Genomic DNA, 16,848 nt, shown 5'->3' with positions numbered 1-16,848 from the left:
GTGCTTTTGAAATGTCTCTCACTATATCATTTTCTTTTTTCTTAAATGGGCATTGTTGCTAAGGGCAATCCTACTCTTTAACACCTGATTTAACCATACAGAATTGAATGAAAATCCTCAGCCAATTTTAATTTGGGTGTTGAAAATTACAGTATCAAGCAGAGAAAGCAGTGGTTGGTTGTGATCACCATGAAGAAAACTAAATTTAGTCCAACTCTTTTCTGATGCTTTTTAAAAATCACTAATATCAGCTCACCTTGCAGATATTTCTCCTTTATTACAAGTTTAGTTTATGGAAAAAGTGCCACTGTTTCCTAGTTCCGTTGAACCCTTGGTGTGACTTCATAATGTATTCATACTGTTAGACTATTAAAGAGAATTTGATAAAGCTTTCGAATGCTTCTCTCTATTCATGCCCATTTCCCATTCTAGATCACTTATTGGTGAGCATTCCTTTTTGACATTTACTAAATGTCAACTATAGTCCATGTTTAAACATTGGTCTAGAGCCAATGGACTTACCAGTTTATATTAGCCTGGTAAGAAAAATTAAATAAAATGTGAAAATGAAATGAAAATTGCTTTGAAGAAAAATCAAGCTAACAGTGAAATAGCCTGCTAATGGCTCGATAGGCATTCATTTCCTTGCTGAGTTCACAGTTGTGTCATTTTGTACTATTGCCAGACTGTAAAAGGAAATCCAAAGAAAAAATTAAAAATGGTTTTTTCGTATAGCAACCATTTATTGAGTATCTATTTTGGATCAGGCACTAAAAATACAAAGAAGAGGAGACCAATTGACTTTACAAGCAGCTCACAGTCTAATGCAATGATTCTCAGACTTGAAATAAAAACCAGAGCTGCTCTGGCTGAAGCAGTTCATAAGGGCAGTGGGGCCTCCTGAAGGCACATATTTGTGCAGAGTATCTACCACTCAAAATTTTTCCTATGGAATGATCAGGAAAATGGACAGAGTTGTATCGATTCTCTCAAAGTGGTGATCTTCATTTTTAAATAGAATAGTAAATGATTTTTCAGATGTTTTAGCAGATATTTATTATTAGACATCTATGCCACACAACCTTGATAAATAATTTAGCTCTGAGATGTTTTTCTTGTATGAACCTTGTGTACATTAGTTGTTTCTTACTATCTAATTATTAGCTTAACTGTTTGTTAGAACAATTTATTGTGTAGTTTTCCTGTCTTTCTCTATAGTTTCCAATACAGTGTAGACAGTGTGTTATGCATTCTGTCTTTGAACCCTTCTGTCCTTGTCCTAGTGTTTATTTCTTTTTTTTTTTTTTTTTGAGATGGAGTCTTGCTCTGTCGCCCAGGCTGGAGTGCAGTGGTACGATCTCGGCTCACTGCAAGCTCTGCCTCCTGGGTTCACACCATTCTCCTGCCTCAGCCTCCCAAGTAGCTGGGACTAGGGCGCCCGCCACCACGCCCGGCTAATTTTTTGTATTTTTAGTAGAGACGGGGTTTCACTGTGTTAGCCAGGATGGTCTCAATCTCCTGACCTCGTGATCCACCCGCCTTGGCCTCCCAAAGTGCTGGGATTACAGGCATGAGCCACCGCGCCCGGCCAGTCCTAGTGTTTATTTCTTAAATGGCTTTAGAAAGTCTGTGAAAAGTAACTCCAAATCTAATACCAGATATGATTTTAATAGAGATACTGGTGTTTTCTGTTCCTGGTCCACATTTGTATAAGAGGTTGCTTGATTTTTACTTGACCCTTAGTGGCTTTGGAAGAAAATGAAGCCCATGAACTATAATCAGATACTTGGCATTTACCATGGTGTCTGATAATTAATTTAAGTAGAGTTTTAAGCGTATAGTACATTATCTAAGATCAGATTGCAGAAGCTCAAAACTTCTACTTTCCAGCTACTATGTAGGATTTAGTTAGTGTTTGGCAGCATTTATGACATTGTTTTTAATTTGTAAGTGAAGAATTAGAAATTCTGATGTATGTTAGGAAGTAAAGGCATTCTGGCAGGCTAATGTTTAACAAAGCATTGTCTCTTCTAGCTGTCACCTAGGGGTTTGCCTCTGAGGCTTGTTTTTATTTATTTTAATTTTCCTTAATACAGTAACCAGGTTAACAGATGAGTAAACATTTGCAAACCTAAAACTTTATCATAAGGTTTCTTCAGAGAACTTTTCATTTAGGTCTTTTGCATCTTTTATCCTTCAACACAATGGCATTTCAAAATTCCTTTTTTCAGAAAACAGTAATTGATAATGTGTTTCAATTTCAGGGTTTCTCCTCTTCAAAAATCTGAAGTTGTCGAGATGGTTAAGAAACAAGTCAAAGTCGTAACGCTTGCAATCGGTGATGGAGCAAATGATGTCAGCATGATACAGACAGCGCACGTTGGTGTTGGTATCAGTGGCAATGAAGGCCTGCAGGCAGCTAATTCCTCTGACTACTCCATAGCTCAGGTAAAGCGTCATTTCTGCAAAACACATCATTCCTCTCAGTCAACTGATGCTTTGAAAAGGAAAATACTAATTTTTTCCCACTCTCGTTTTAGTTCAAATATTTGAAGAATTTACTGATGATTCATGGTGCCTGGAACTATAACAGAGTCTCCAAGTGCGTCTTATACTGCTTCTACAAGAATATAGTGCTCTATATTATCGAGGTAATAGCAGGTTAAATTTTAAATCCTTGTCATTTGCATACATATTTAAAGAAATTTTCTTTATGAAGACGTTTTCTCATGGTTTTAATTAATATTTTATTTGCCAACTCTTTATAAATTCTAAATGTATTAAAACAAAAAGGTGGCCTGTAATCCCAGCACTCTGGGAGGCCGAGATAGGCGGATCACTTGAGGTCGGGAGTTCGAGACCAGCCTAGCCAACATGGTGAAACCTCGTCTCTACTAAAAATACAAAAATTAGCCAGGCGTGGTAGCAGGCACCTGTAATTCCAGCTACTAGGAGGCTAAGGCAGGAGAATCACTTGAACCCAGGAGGCGGAGGTTGTGGTGAGCTGAGACTGTGCCACTGTCCTCCAGCCTGGGCAACAGAGTGAGACTCCACCTCAAAAAAAAAAAAAAAAGTTTGTCAGCCATGGAGAATTGTGTTTAAATTCTAGCTAAAAATGTTATGTTGCTTTGATAAGAAGTGTTGAATTAGAGTTGCTAATGAGATAATAATGTATTTAATTTAAAAAATACATTATTACTAATGTATAAAAGTCTATAAACTTGACTGCATTTTTAATAAAGCTCAAAAACATGCAAAAGAAAGCAATACACCATGGAGGGATAATACACATGTAGAAAAGCTATTTTTTAAAAAAGGTGAGGGAATGAGAAACATCAACTGAAGCTAGCACTTCTATTTCTGGGAGGAGACAAAGAAGTGCAATCAGGAAGAATATGCAGGTAGCTTTGCTGGTATTGTTGCCTTGTTGTTCCTATTATGTTTCAAAACTTAGATCTTTGTTACATACAAGGATCCCTCTCTATCCAGATCTGTTTTTGTTTCCGTGTTTGGTGAGTAGCAAGAGTTCAGATGATGAAAAATTTGTCTAAAAATTATCAGAATATTTAGTTTCTGTCTGGATAGCAAGGGATTTCTATAATCCGTTTTATGTGTCAAACATAACATCATTTTAAAAATGAAAACCTGAGTCAGGAATACCACTTTTAAAAGGATGCATTTTGTTCTGTAAACAATTTTGTAGCACCTACTGAGCCCAGACACCAGGCTTAGTCCAACAACTACAAAGTAAATCAAGCATGGTTCCTGTCCTCCAGGAACTTGCTGTATTACTGTTCTCACACTGAGGATAAAGACATACCCAAGACTGGGCAATTTACAAAAGGAAGAGGTTTAATGGACTTACAGTTCCACGTGGCTGGGGAGGCCTCACAATCATGGAGGAAGGCAAGGAGGAGCGAGTCGCATCTTACATGGATGGCAGTGGGCAAAGAGAGCTTGTGCAGGGGAACTCCTCTTTATAAAACCATCAGATCTCAAGATGGTTATTCACTATCATGAGAACATCACAGGAAAGACTTGCCCCCATGATTCAATTACCTCCCACTGGGTCCCTCCCACAACACATGGGAATTCAAGATGAAATTTGAGCCAAACCATATCATTCTGCCCCTGGCCCCTTCCAAATCTCATGTCTTCACATTTCCAAACCAATCATTCCTTCCCAACAATACCCTAAAGTCTTAACTCATTTCAGCATTAGTTCAGAAGTCCACAGTCCAAAGTCTCATCTGAGACAAGGCAAGTCCCTTCCGCCTATGAGCCTGTAAAATCAAAAGCAAGTTAGTTACTTCCTAGATCCAATGGATGTACAGGCAATGGGTAAATACAGCTACTCCAAGTGAGAGAAATTGGCCAAAATAAAGGGACCACAGGCCCCAGGCAAGTCCGAAATCCAGCAGGGCAGTAAAACCTTAAAGCTCCAAAATGATCTCCTTTGACTCCATGTCTCATATCCAGGTTAAGCATGCAAGAGGTAGGGTCCCATGGTCTTGGGCCGCTCTGCCCCGTGGCTTTACAGGATACAGCCTCCCTCCCAGCTGCCTTCACAGGCTGGCATCAGGTGCACAATGCAGTCAGTGGATCTACCATTCTGAGGTCTGGAGGACAGTGGCCCTCTTCTCACAGCTCCACTAGGCGGTGCCCCAGGGGGAACTCTGTGTGGGGGCTCTGACCCCACATTTTCCTTCTCCACTCACCTAACAGTGGTTCTCCATGAGAGCCCTGCCCCTGCAGCAAACTTATGCCTGGGCATCCAGGCATTTCCTTACATCTTCAGAAATCTAGGCAGAGGTTCCCAAACCCCAGTTCTTGACTTTTGTGCACTCTCAGGCTCAACACCACATGGAAGCTGCCAAGGCTTGGGGCTTGCAGCCTGTGAAGCCACTGCCCAAACTCTATGTTGGCCCCTTTCAGCCATGTCTGGAGCGACTGGGATGCAGAGCACCAAGTCTCTTGGCTGCACACAGCACGAGTGTACCCTGGGCCTGGCCCAGAAAACCACTTTTTCCTCCTAGGCCTCTGGGCCTGTGATGGAAGGGGCTGCCATGAAAACTCTGACATACCCTGGAGACATTTTCCCCATTGTCTTGAGGATTAACATTTGGCTTCTCATTACTTAGGCGAATTTCTGCAGCCTGCTTCCATTTCTCCTCAGAAAATGAGATTTTTCTTTTCTATTGCATTGTCAGGCTGCAAATTTTTTGAACTTTTATGCTCTGTTTCCCTTACAAAACTGAATGCCTTTAACAGCACCCAAGTCACCTCTTGAATGCTTTGCTGCTTAGAAACTTCTTCCACCAGATACTCTAAATCATCTCTCTCAAGTTCAAAGTTCCACAGATCTCTAGGGAAGGGGCAAAATGCTGCCAGTCTCTTTGCTAAAACATACCAAGAGTTGCCTTTGCTCCACTTACCAGCAAGTTCTTCATCTCCATCTGAAACCACCTCAGCCTGGATCTTATTGTCCATAGCATTATCAGCATTTTGGTCAAAGCCATTCAACAAGTCTCTAGGGAGTTCCAAACTTCCGCACATTTTCTTGTCTTTTTATGAGCTCTCCAAACTCTTCCAACCTCTGCCTGTTACCCAGTTCCAAAGTCACCTCCATGTTTTTGGGTATCTTTTCAGCAGCACCCCACTCTACTGGACCAATTTATTGTATTAGTCTGTTCTCACGCTGCTGATGAAGACATACCCAAGACTGGGCAATTTACAAAAGAAAGAGGTTTAATGGACTTACAGTTCCACATGGCTGGGGATGCCTCACAATCATGACAGAAGGCAAGGAGGAGCAAGTCACGTCTTACATGGGTGGCAGCAGGCAAAGCAAGAGAACTTGTGCAGGGGAACTCCCCTTTTCAAAACCGTCAAATCTCTTGAGACTTATTCATTATCACAAGAACAGCATTGGAAAGACTTGCCCCCATGATTCAATTACCTCCCACCAGTCCCTCCCACAGCACATGAGAATTCAAGGTGAGATTTGGCTGGGGACACAGCCAAACCATATCACTTGCCAACAGAAATACAATGCAAGCCACATTAGCAAAAAGCAAAAAAAAAAAAAAAGAAAAAATTGATCTCAATATATTTTATCTAGCTCAATGTATTCAAAAGATTATCATTGTCACCTGTAATCACTGTCAAAAAAAGGACATTTTACATCCTTCATCCTAAGTTTTCAAAATCTGGAGTATATTTTACATTTATACCACGTCTCAATTTGGACTAATCATATTTAAGTGTTCAAGAGCATGTGTGGCCAGTCTCTACCATGCTGGGCAGCACAGCAGTGGTAGATAAATAAGTGAACTGAATGGTTAATCAAGGCATGATAAATATGTTATTTGCCTTTTTTTAAAAAGTTGCCTTCTTATTGTCAGAAGCTATATGTGTAGTAATTCTAGGTGTTGTCAGTTTCATGTCCCTGTTGGAGCTCTGCAGATCATGACAATGGCCTTCCCATTGTTAAGAAAACCTCATTCTCCCACTCCTGTCAAGGACCCACCATGGTCTCATAAATCTGCTGAGGGTTCCCTTACAGATAGATGTTTGTTTCTGCCACTTTACCATTTAATCTGTTGACTGTTTCTACACGTCTGTCAAAAAAGATACAGCCAGGCTGGGTGCGTTGGCTCACGCCTGTAATCCCAGCACTTTGGGAGGCTGAGGCGGGCAGATCACAAGGTCAGGAGTTCGAGACCAACCTGGCCAACATGGTGAAACCCCATCCCTACTAAAAATACAAAAAATTAGCTGGGCATGGTGGCAGTTGCCTGTAATCCCAGCTACTCAGGAGGCTGAGCCAGGAGACTCATTTGAACCAGGGAGGCAGAGGTTGCAGTGAGCCAAGACTGTGCCACTGCACTCCAGCCTGGGCAACAGAGCAAGACTCCATCTCAAAAAAAAAAAAAAAAAAAAAAAAGATCCATCCATTTGCTATATGGAAATCATATTCTATCCTTTACTCTGAGAAGCAACAGTATAAACAAAGTCAGTACGTTGACACTTTCCTTGGGGGCTGGTGTATATTTGCTTCACCTGTTCTTTGTGCCTCTGTCAGAATGCTTATCTCCTTGTTAAATGTTGACTGAGCATAGTTCTTATTATGAGTCAGGCTAGTAAAATTGAAACTTAGTTTTGAAGTGTACAGGCAGTTTGGTGTAATGGTCACTAAAAAGGTTACAACCTATTAGATAAAATAACTTAATACAGGCCAGGCACAGTGGCTCACGCCTGTAATCCTAGCACTTCGGGAGGCCGAGGGGGGGGGGGTGGATCACGAGGTCAGGAGATCGAGACCATCCTGGCTAACACGGTGAAATTCTGTCTGTACTAAAAATACAAAAAATTAGCCAGGCGTGGTGGCAGGCGCCTGTAGTCCCAGCCACTTGGGAGGCTGAGGCAGGAGAATGGCGTGAACCTGGGAGGTGGAGCTTGCAGTGAGCAGAGAACACGTGCCATTGCACTCCAGCCTGGGAGACAGAGTGAGACTCTGTCTCAAAAAAATAAATAAATAAAAATTTAAAAAATAACCTAATATGTGGAAATATAAACAAGATACATAAATGAACTTACTCGTTCATTACTGCTAGATTTGGTCTGGAATAGTCTGTGTTTTGAAGCAAAATGCACTTCTAAAATAGTTTATGAGATTCAAAAAAATATTCTTTGTTGTTTATATAAATGTGTAGTTCTTTTCTAAAGTAATTATTTTTCTATTCTCAATCCCTTCTATATATCTAGCTTTTCTATTTATATGTTCTTCTCATTCCAGAACACTGACATTCAAGCAAATATCAATTTATACAGTTTATTTACATAGATTTATCAAGATACCAGGAATTTAAAGCCACTGCCAGCAATAAATCTGCTTATAAAAAGTTAATTTTATAAAATAAGAATGTCCAACTTGTCGCTTTTTAAATCTAAATTGACAACAATGAAGTAGACAAAATTTATGTACTAATGAGAAAATAAAAACATTAAACTCAAATGAAAACAATCTTCATGTCCTGTCCTGTTTCAAACCCAGAATTATGTGATTTGTGGTTGATTAACCCTAAACTTCACTTGCCTTTGATTTTAAAACCTGTTCATGAGATATTTGACACTGATCAAATTCTTTACACATTGAAAAGGAAGTGAGTTCTAAACTTTACTGGAAATCTCATTTTTATTTTTCTCAAGAGTTTGTGGAAATGTATTTTGAATATGATTCAACTGTCTTGGTAATGACCTTTTAAATCAATTCCCAGATACCCAACTTTTGCCAGCTAAAACAAGTTCTGCAGATGTTAATGGCTCATGTCAATACTGTGAATGAATAGACAGAAAACACATCATTGAATGTCTCTAGTGAGGACAACTGCCAGTCTCGAATCTCTCCTTTCAGTTTTTTGTGCTGATCAGGCGTGGGAGCAGAGGACTCATTGACTGTTTGTAAGCTGCTGTTTAATATGCAGAAATGCTCCATCAGGAAAATGAATGTGAAGCTTTAGCTGCCACGCCTCTACTGGGAGGTGGAATTTAGAAAATAATGCCAGGAGAAGCAGGTCTGAAATTTCTTTGCTAATAAAGGAATAGTCTTGAACACTATGCGTTTTATAGATTTAAAACTACAAACACTGCTTTTCTCCTTGCTATATTGCTTAGGAAAGTCACTATCTAGATATTCCATTGCTGTAAATTACAGCCAGACGAATACAGATTTGGCAGATGGTGGTATAAAGCTCTTTCTTACAGGAGCTGCCCAGGAGCAGCTGTAGGTGTTCATTTAAATTATTGGCTCTTTTTAAAGAGAGATTTTTTTTTGTTTCTCTGATATGTCTGACTCCTTCCTCATAAAATAAGACCTTTCCTTTCAAATGATTGGTCACATCCAAGTTTTCTGGGAGGATCTCAAAACCAAGTTGTGTTTCTAATTTCCAGAAGCTTTGATAAAAGTCAATAAGGTGATACTGTCCCAGTAAGTGGTGCTGGGAGTTGAATTCCCTGTGAATTTAAATAACCTAGACACCTCCCCAGAGGGACTGGTGTTTTCTTTCTGAATCTGTGGCTCTGGTTGAATCAGAGGAGGTACTTTTAATGTGTTTGGGATAATTTAGATGTTGTTTTATTTTGCACGGGATATGTTCCTAATATTAACTACAATCTCAGCCTAACTTGAAATCAGCCTGCTGGTAGACTACTTCACTGTTAAAGATCTTCTCTTTCTCCTTTAAGATATGTAAACTTGAATATTAAAATATTAGAGTGAAAATCTAAGGTACTCTATTGAAAGTTTCTGTTCTTACCTAGTCATTTCTTCTTTAAAAATAAATTAAAATGTTAACCCTTAAAAATCCAGGGAATACATTTTCTAAAAACATGTTCACCTACCTTTCAGTAGGAAAAATAAAATGATAAAAATGTGTTGATACCTTTCCACTTAAAAATTGCCATAAAGTATAAAGCAGGTCATGCATTTTAAAATACACTTTGGAAACAAACATGTTAGTTTACTTGCAAATTATTTCAAATTTGAAACTTACTGTAAATATTGATTTGAGGGAGAATCTTAAATTTCAAGCTCGTAGTAGCCTTTGAATCAGCACCAAATATTAGGTACACAGAAGCTAGGGGACCATTCATATTTACTAATGTTTGCCCACATATAAACTTACTAACATAAACTTCTCATTGTACGGTATTGATGATTGCAAATGCGTTTAGAACTACAACTTTTGAGCCAAATCTTGTCCGTTAGACAAATTTGGTATGCAGAGCGCTTCGGCTTTCTTCAGACCAACAAAGGTTAGACTGTGTCTTCATAGATTAGAGAGGCCATAATTGAAAGTTTGTTTTGAAATTCCTTCTATTTCCATCATACCTTAAGAAATCTGAAAGAGCTTTTTAGAATGAATTACTACAATAGATCACAGTTGCCTTCATGGAAAATAGCCACATCACTCTGAGTATCCCAAATATGTATTTACATAATCCACATCTCAGGCCAAATGTGAAAACACAGTAGAGAGCATTAATGTCTGTTTTGTCAATTTGTGTATACTCACCAGGAAAGAATAAACTTCACTTCATGTGAAGATGCTCAGTTCTTTTAAAGTTTGCATGCATCAATGATCTGGCCGTTTGTTTAGGGCAAATTATCAAAAATTTTCCATAAATATGTGTAGCAAAGCAAGTAAGAATTTCAGATTTGACTCTGATTTCTATGCTTTTGTTATTGTTGTGGTTAATATGTGTTACAGCTCTAACACAATTTGGACTTATTTTTAATGTGCTATTGCTACTTTGTTTTCTTTTCCATCTCATAAAGCAGACATTAGTTTTTATACATGCTCAATCATTCCTTTCCACTATAAAAAGGAAGATCAGTGTGGGTACAGAACCTGTTCATAGGGAGGCCAGCCTGGGTATATATTGATAAATGGTGAATTTGTAGTAATTCATGCTTCCGTAATGAGGTTAAATGAAACGTGAAGTGTAGCAAATTCCCTGCAACTCTGATTCAAAAATTCAGTTGAGCTGCATGTCAAGACCGCTCTCCTCTAACAGTTTTGTAGTTGTCGGTGTTGTTAGGTTTTGTTTTTGTATTTGTGCTTATGTAATCTCATTGCTGGGCCAGCCTTTGTACTCTCCCAGATCCATTTGATTTTTAATTATACTTCAGGTCTGCTTTTTAAAAACAATAACGTAGGTACTATTGTTTACTAATTGTCACTTTAATTTTTCTTATGTTTTAAACATGCTAGAGAAAAATTTGTCCATATTGTCCCTTAATTTTGTTTCCAAAGTTAAGATTTCTGTTTTAAAGAGAATTGTAAAATATATAAGAACATTATGCTCTAGTCAAGATAGGATTTTATCAATGAATAAAATTTAAGTTAAAATATTTTAATATATAAACTCAAATTTAAGATTCCATTGGCAGTGGTTATCAAGAACTATTAAGAATACTCATGTACTTTGACCTATTCCACCTTAAGAATTCACCCTAAGGAAAAAAGAGAGATATATGGTTTCAGTTTAGAGTTATTTATAATAGCAAACAACTGGAAGCCAGCTAAATGTCCAAAATAGTTACATCCACATTGTAGAGGTTACATATCCATTAACATCATTTTAAAGGATATGTGACAACTTAAGAAAATGCATATTACATAATATTAAGGGGGTGGAGCAGAGTATGACACTCTCTATATGCAGGTTTCCAGTAAGGTAAATTTATGAATTTGAATGAACTATACAACCAGTGCAGACGAAAATGGTGATTGTATTATTGCAGGAAACTATTTCCCAAATAAACAAGTGTTACTTTTATAATTTTAAAAAACAGTCTTTAAATAATTACAATCCTGATATTTTAAAAGGGAATTGAAGCTGTAAAAATTTAATGGCATATAAATATATTCTCTGAAAGTACCGTTAAGAAAAACAAGATTGTTTCTCATTTTTAAATCGTGATTGCCTGTTCATATATTTCTTTTTTGATTCAGCAAGCAGGACCAATTCTGACATAAATAACAAATACCCTATGAAAGCATCTCTTTCAATCAGAAAATAAACCAAAGAAATGTCATTTTCAGAAGAGTCATGAGTATAATATGTTAATGCTGCTATTATGCAGCAGTTGAGTATACAACAGATTCTAAGCAATGCATATATGCTTTTGTACTCTAATTTGGGGGGTTTTGGGTTTTTTTTCCTAGATCTGGTTTGCCTTTGTTAATGGCTTTTCTGGACAGATCCTCTTTGAAAGATGGTGTATAGGTCTCTATAACGTGGTAAGTTTAGGACATTTGATAATTCCTGTTTCATTGAATACTTGGAGATAAAGGTTCACCCTGCATTTGGCTGCTTGACATAATGACCAGTTTGTGCGCTTTAGATGTTTACAGCAATGCCTCCTTTAACTCTTGGAATATTTGAGAGATCATGCAGAAAAGAGAACATGTTGAAGTACCCTGAATTATACAAAACATCTCAGAATGCCCTGGACTTCAACACCAAGGTAGGACACGGTGCCCTGGCTGGGACATGTTTGGTGGGTCTGTTTTTACTGCCCTCATTATATGGGGTATGTGGTTTTCAAAGGCCAAGGATACACTAGCCTGAGACAACTCCAGGGTACCGACTATGGCAAGTCATATTTCTTAAGGTTCTGATACAGGCAGAGAAGGTTTTTTGTTGGTTGGTTGAGTTTGGGGTTTTTTGTGTGTTTCATAATTAAAATGTAACCAAATTCACTTGGGTTTGTAAGGCAGCAATAAAGCTGGCCTGACATATAAAAATCATTGTCCTTTTGGTTCTCTGGCCTTCTGTCTTTGCAGTGTTGTGGTGACATGCTCACTCCTCACAGGGGTTAGTCATCTAGGACTGGTAAGGACTGGCTTTATGTGTGTAAAGGAGTGAGAGGTATTTTATTGTTCCTTAACTGATTTTCCATTTTGTGAAATAACTTTGTCCTCGTTAGAATTTTAGATTGATTGTGTCAGGCATTAAAATTACAGTCTCTGGGAAATAGTACTCAGTATTTCCAAGCTATAAAATTAAAAATACAAGATAAAATATCCAACAGTTTATCTAAAATCACATTCTGGGTGTGATCCAATTGTATTTATCCCAGACACACACGCACACACACACATCTCATTTTCTATATAGTTTACTTTCCTGCAAGTATATATTCTAAAGTGTTTCCATTGGTATTTGTTAATAATTCAATTTCTTGTTTAATGTGAGTGAGGAGGAAAAAATTTAATATTACAACAATCAAGTTAGGTGTCATTTTGAAACTAACATTTGTATATTTTATTAGTGTTATGAAAGCGACAAATAAAATACACTTTCACAGAATTGTTTCTGTTTAATATAGTGCATGTTTATTAGCATGTTACTGATAATTAGATGTAACCTTAACTCAGCATCTTGAATTCAGGACAGTTAATGTAGGATGTTTTAAATATTTAGGAATTCATAAAGCTTTTCAATGGCATTTTCCATATGCCAAGAGAATAAAGTGAAACAGGTGTTTTGGTGCCTCTAACCTCACAGCATAAATGATAGTGCTAGGTTTATGGGCAAGACGTTATTCTTCTGAGACGTGATCTTCATGAACACAGCGTGCCTATGTATCCAGCTGTACACATGCATACAACTTGGTGGCACTGTTTTAAATAAATGAATTTGGTTAGCTCAGGACAGACAGACTGAAGGATTCTTTAACTTATGCCATTGGTTCTGAAAAGTATTTTTAGTGGACTCTCTTAAAACTAATACTATTAATGTGCAGTTATCTCTGCTTTCATTTTTAAATGTTTTACTTTTGGATTTTTAAATTTATTTGTGATGCCCAGTTTGTATTAAATTTCATCACATTGCTGTAATGTTTTTCATTACCTATGGTGAGCCTTCACAAATGATGGCAAGCCACAATCAGACTATGGCCTGTGGTTCCCCTGAAAAAGTGATCTGAGAGCTGGGGAAGTTCCAGGCCTACTGGTTGGTATACTAACAATAATTCTCACCAACCAACCTCAGCCACAGGCCTCGTCTACCATAGTGTGGGCTCCATGGTACTGTCTCTGAATTTAGCCTCCAACCACAAATTTGGCCGTGCCATTCTTGCTTAAAAACATAAATTGATCCTCACAGAATTACCCAAAATCATTCCTGCAAAGGCACATTCTTCTGTACATGGCAACTTGGACACATTTTTGTGGCCAGGAAAAGGGTATAGTGGGTAGTATATTGTTTTAATGTGGGAGCATCATTCCTCGTATCTTTTATTGTTGAAAAAAGTCTTTTCATTATCTGTAGAGCCCAGGAGTTCAGACAAGTCATCAGATCAACCCAAATGTGTTATACAATTTCTGTACCCATTTGAGTGTTTATAGTTTTTATACACAAGTTGCCAACCCTGTTTTACAGGGTTTATGGATTTTTCTAGTGATTTCAGTGAAAAGTGTTTGATTCAATCTCATGTAAGTGTTTGAAAATTCAGGGACAAATGGCTACAAAATGTGCAGTTGTATACACAGCAGTTGCTGGGGGTTCCAAGTGCGGGAGCATTGTTGCCCTGAATGATGATGCTTATGTTTGTTATGGTAAAAAGGGTCGGAGGTTCTGAGGTCGTGACAGGGGTTAAAGGATTAGCATGTGACAATAAGTATCAGTCAGGAAAATGGAAAAGTAGAACTAATTTTTCTTGCACCCACCTGTGCTTTCTGTCAAATAAAAACTTGCGGTAATGACACAGTGAGGAGAAGAGACAAAGGTTAATGAGTAACACAAGTTCAAATGTGTAATGTATTGGAGCGTAAATTGGATCATACAATCCAGTGTGGCTGGGAGAACTAACAAAAGAGATTGAGCTCACAGTGGAAAATTTTGGGAGGCAGGCAACTTAATTTCTGTTGTTTGAACAGCTTAAAACTATTAATACATGCCAATTTTATTTAGCATAAGTTTTGTTTGCAAGAAGCCCTTTTAAATGACAAAACTACAACTGTTCAGAGGGGCCATAAGAATTCTAAACAGTTTTTCTATAACTTAATCTTTCACATCCATGTTACAAAGAAAGTACCAGTGACGCTTGCTCTCTTGTTCTTAAAATACAATAGATATAAAAAGTAGTAACTATTATATGATGTTATAATTATACAAAACTTGGTATTAACAGTGTTAAATTGTGAAAGCCTTTAGTAAAGTCATAGTCACAGTGCTTTATTTGTATGATTATATAATACTGGCTATAACAAGTATATATCTTGATACCCTGCAGAGAGTAGTATAGAGTATCTTTATATCTCTTGATAAGAGAAAGCATTACATCTTTAGCATTGGAAAGTTTAGTTATATGTGGGGAAAGGGATTTCCCCAAATTATAATCTTTTAAAAGTCTATTCTTCTGGAATTATGAAAATAGTCCCACTTAAGGAATTTCAGAATTCTGCATTTTTTTATTTTAAATTTTATTTTCTTTTTCAGGCAGAAATTTAAATTTGGTTTTTGAGAAGCAGAAAAAAAATTCAAGTGAAGCTGAAAAAACATTTTGAGAAACATAAAAATAAATAAATGACCCATGAAAGTCTAAGAGGCAGAAAGTGTCTGTCAGTTCTATTAATTCACAGTGGTGGCCCGACAGAAACACATTTTGTGAATCTAGCTCATAGATAAAAAGAAAGGTCAGAGTTCACAGAGCTAGTTTATCGCAAATGGTTCTCATGGATTTTTGTTTTCCCTCAGGTTTTCTGGGTTCATTGTTTAAATGGCCTCTTCCACTCAGTTATTCTGTTTTGGTTTCCACTAAAAGCCCTTCAGTATGGTAAGTAGAAGGGATATGAATGCAAAGAGATGACTTTTTACTTTTTTAGAAAAATAACTCATTGTCAATGTATGTTTAAAAGTATAGCAGTTTCATTGTATGATATTTCTCTTAACCTAAAATGCATGCACCCAAAAATTGTACACACTTTGAAGATTTTTATTATTCCTTTGGGAGCAAAGTGATTTAATATATGCAAAGCCTTTCTTCTTTACTTCTCATGTTTTCCAAACTTGCAGAGAGTTAAATTCTAGGGCTTTTTTTCCCTCTGTTGATGTATAGTTTGAGGACAATAAGTGCTAATATTTTATGTAGCATATTTATTATACCTATGAGGCTTGTATCAAGCCCTTTATACTGAACCTAATCAGACATGCTGGTATTTTGAAGCATACTTGAGCCAATGTTTTGGATGAGGTTTTTAATATGTTTTTATGTTCATCTTGGAGTGTTAGCTTTTACTCTGCTCATTTTGAGGGAAGTGATTTTATTCTCTCGGTTTGGAGAAAGAGGATCATGGTGTATTTCCTATACACATAAAAGTGATTAAATAGCTACTTTAGAAAAGAGATCCCTGTGATTCTTAAGCTGGTGCTGCTCTGTCTTGGAGCCGACTTTGCCTTGAGATCCTCGGGAAGACACCAACCATTCAGCGTGCCTGCTTCAATACTACGGTAATCAAAAACACAACACATAGTACACCCAAGGAATTGTCAGTCCTTTATAAGTACAGGCCATACCTACTGTCTATCAATTAATGGTTGCCAACAGAAGAGAGTGCTGCCTGCTGCTGCCCACTGATGATCTCCTCTCCATAGGTAGCCAGAGTGATCCCTGCAGAATATGAATCAGGCCAGGTGCTTCCCTCCTCAGAATTCCATAAAGATTTAGCATACTTAGAACAAAATCCTCCACCTCCAAATTGTTCCCCATTCTTCACAGATATTCGAATTGGCTCTCTCCCCTCCGATGCCTCAGGTCTGTGCTCAAGAAGCCTTCCCCGATCATCCTGTCCAAAAGAGCAGCCACCACCTGCCCCCACTGCTCCTAGGCTCTATTCCCTTGTCAGCCTGTATGTCTTCATGATACTTGTCAATCAAGTTCTGATATGTTTGTTTCTTTTGTATGATCTTTCTCAAAACTCTTTTAAAATTGAAGCTTCAGATGGGCAGGTAATTAGTAGTTTCGTTGCATTCACAGTGCTTAGAACAGTGTGTAGCTTGTAGTAGGCACTCAGCAAATTGTGAATGAATTACCAAGAGCTTGTGGCATAAGCGAGGTGAGTATTACAAAGAAGGCAGTGGTTTCATATTCTAGCTAAGATTTTAATCTCCTTTTTTAATTGCTCAGTAAATTACAACAGTAAATACTTTTCAATGTCTAGGCCGTGGAATGAGCATGGTAAGAATATTTAATTAAAGTGCAGAATATTGACCCAGGAGGCCAGGAGAATTACAGTGAGTTAGTTTGTTGCTTGCTTGTTTGGCTTTGACATATAA

At 37.6% G+C, this 16,848-nt stretch overlaps 1 protein-coding gene across 5 annotated transcripts in view; it reads left to right on the top strand.

The window, feature by feature from the left end:
* Positions 1–16,848, top strand: part of ATP8A1 (ATPase phospholipid transporting 8A1) — a 247,709-nt gene that overhangs the window by 188,736 nt on the left and 42,125 nt on the right. For all 5 annotated transcript variants that reach the window (XM_019025804.4, XM_055384700.2, XM_019025805.4 and 2 more), the window contains 5 exons: positions 2,265–2,448; positions 2,541–2,651; positions 11,733–11,807; positions 11,912–12,034; positions 15,271–15,349. In XM_019025804.4, the coding sequence (XP_018881349.2) occupies positions 2,265–2,448; positions 2,541–2,651; positions 11,733–11,807; positions 11,912–12,034; positions 15,271–15,349 (572 nt within the window). The remainder of the gene's footprint in view (positions 1–2,264; positions 2,449–2,540; positions 2,652–11,732; positions 11,808–11,911; positions 12,035–15,270; positions 15,350–16,848) is intronic.

This window comes from Gorilla gorilla, chromosome 3, assembly GCF_029281585.2.
Source record: "Gorilla gorilla gorilla isolate KB3781 chromosome 3, NHGRI_mGorGor1-v2.1_pri, whole genome shotgun sequence".
In the NCBI taxonomy this organism is placed as follows: domain Eukaryota; kingdom Metazoa; phylum Chordata; class Mammalia; order Primates; family Hominidae; genus Gorilla; species Gorilla gorilla.
The sequence above is the reverse complement of the archived record's forward strand: the minus strand, read 5'-3'. Positions and strand labels throughout refer to the sequence as shown.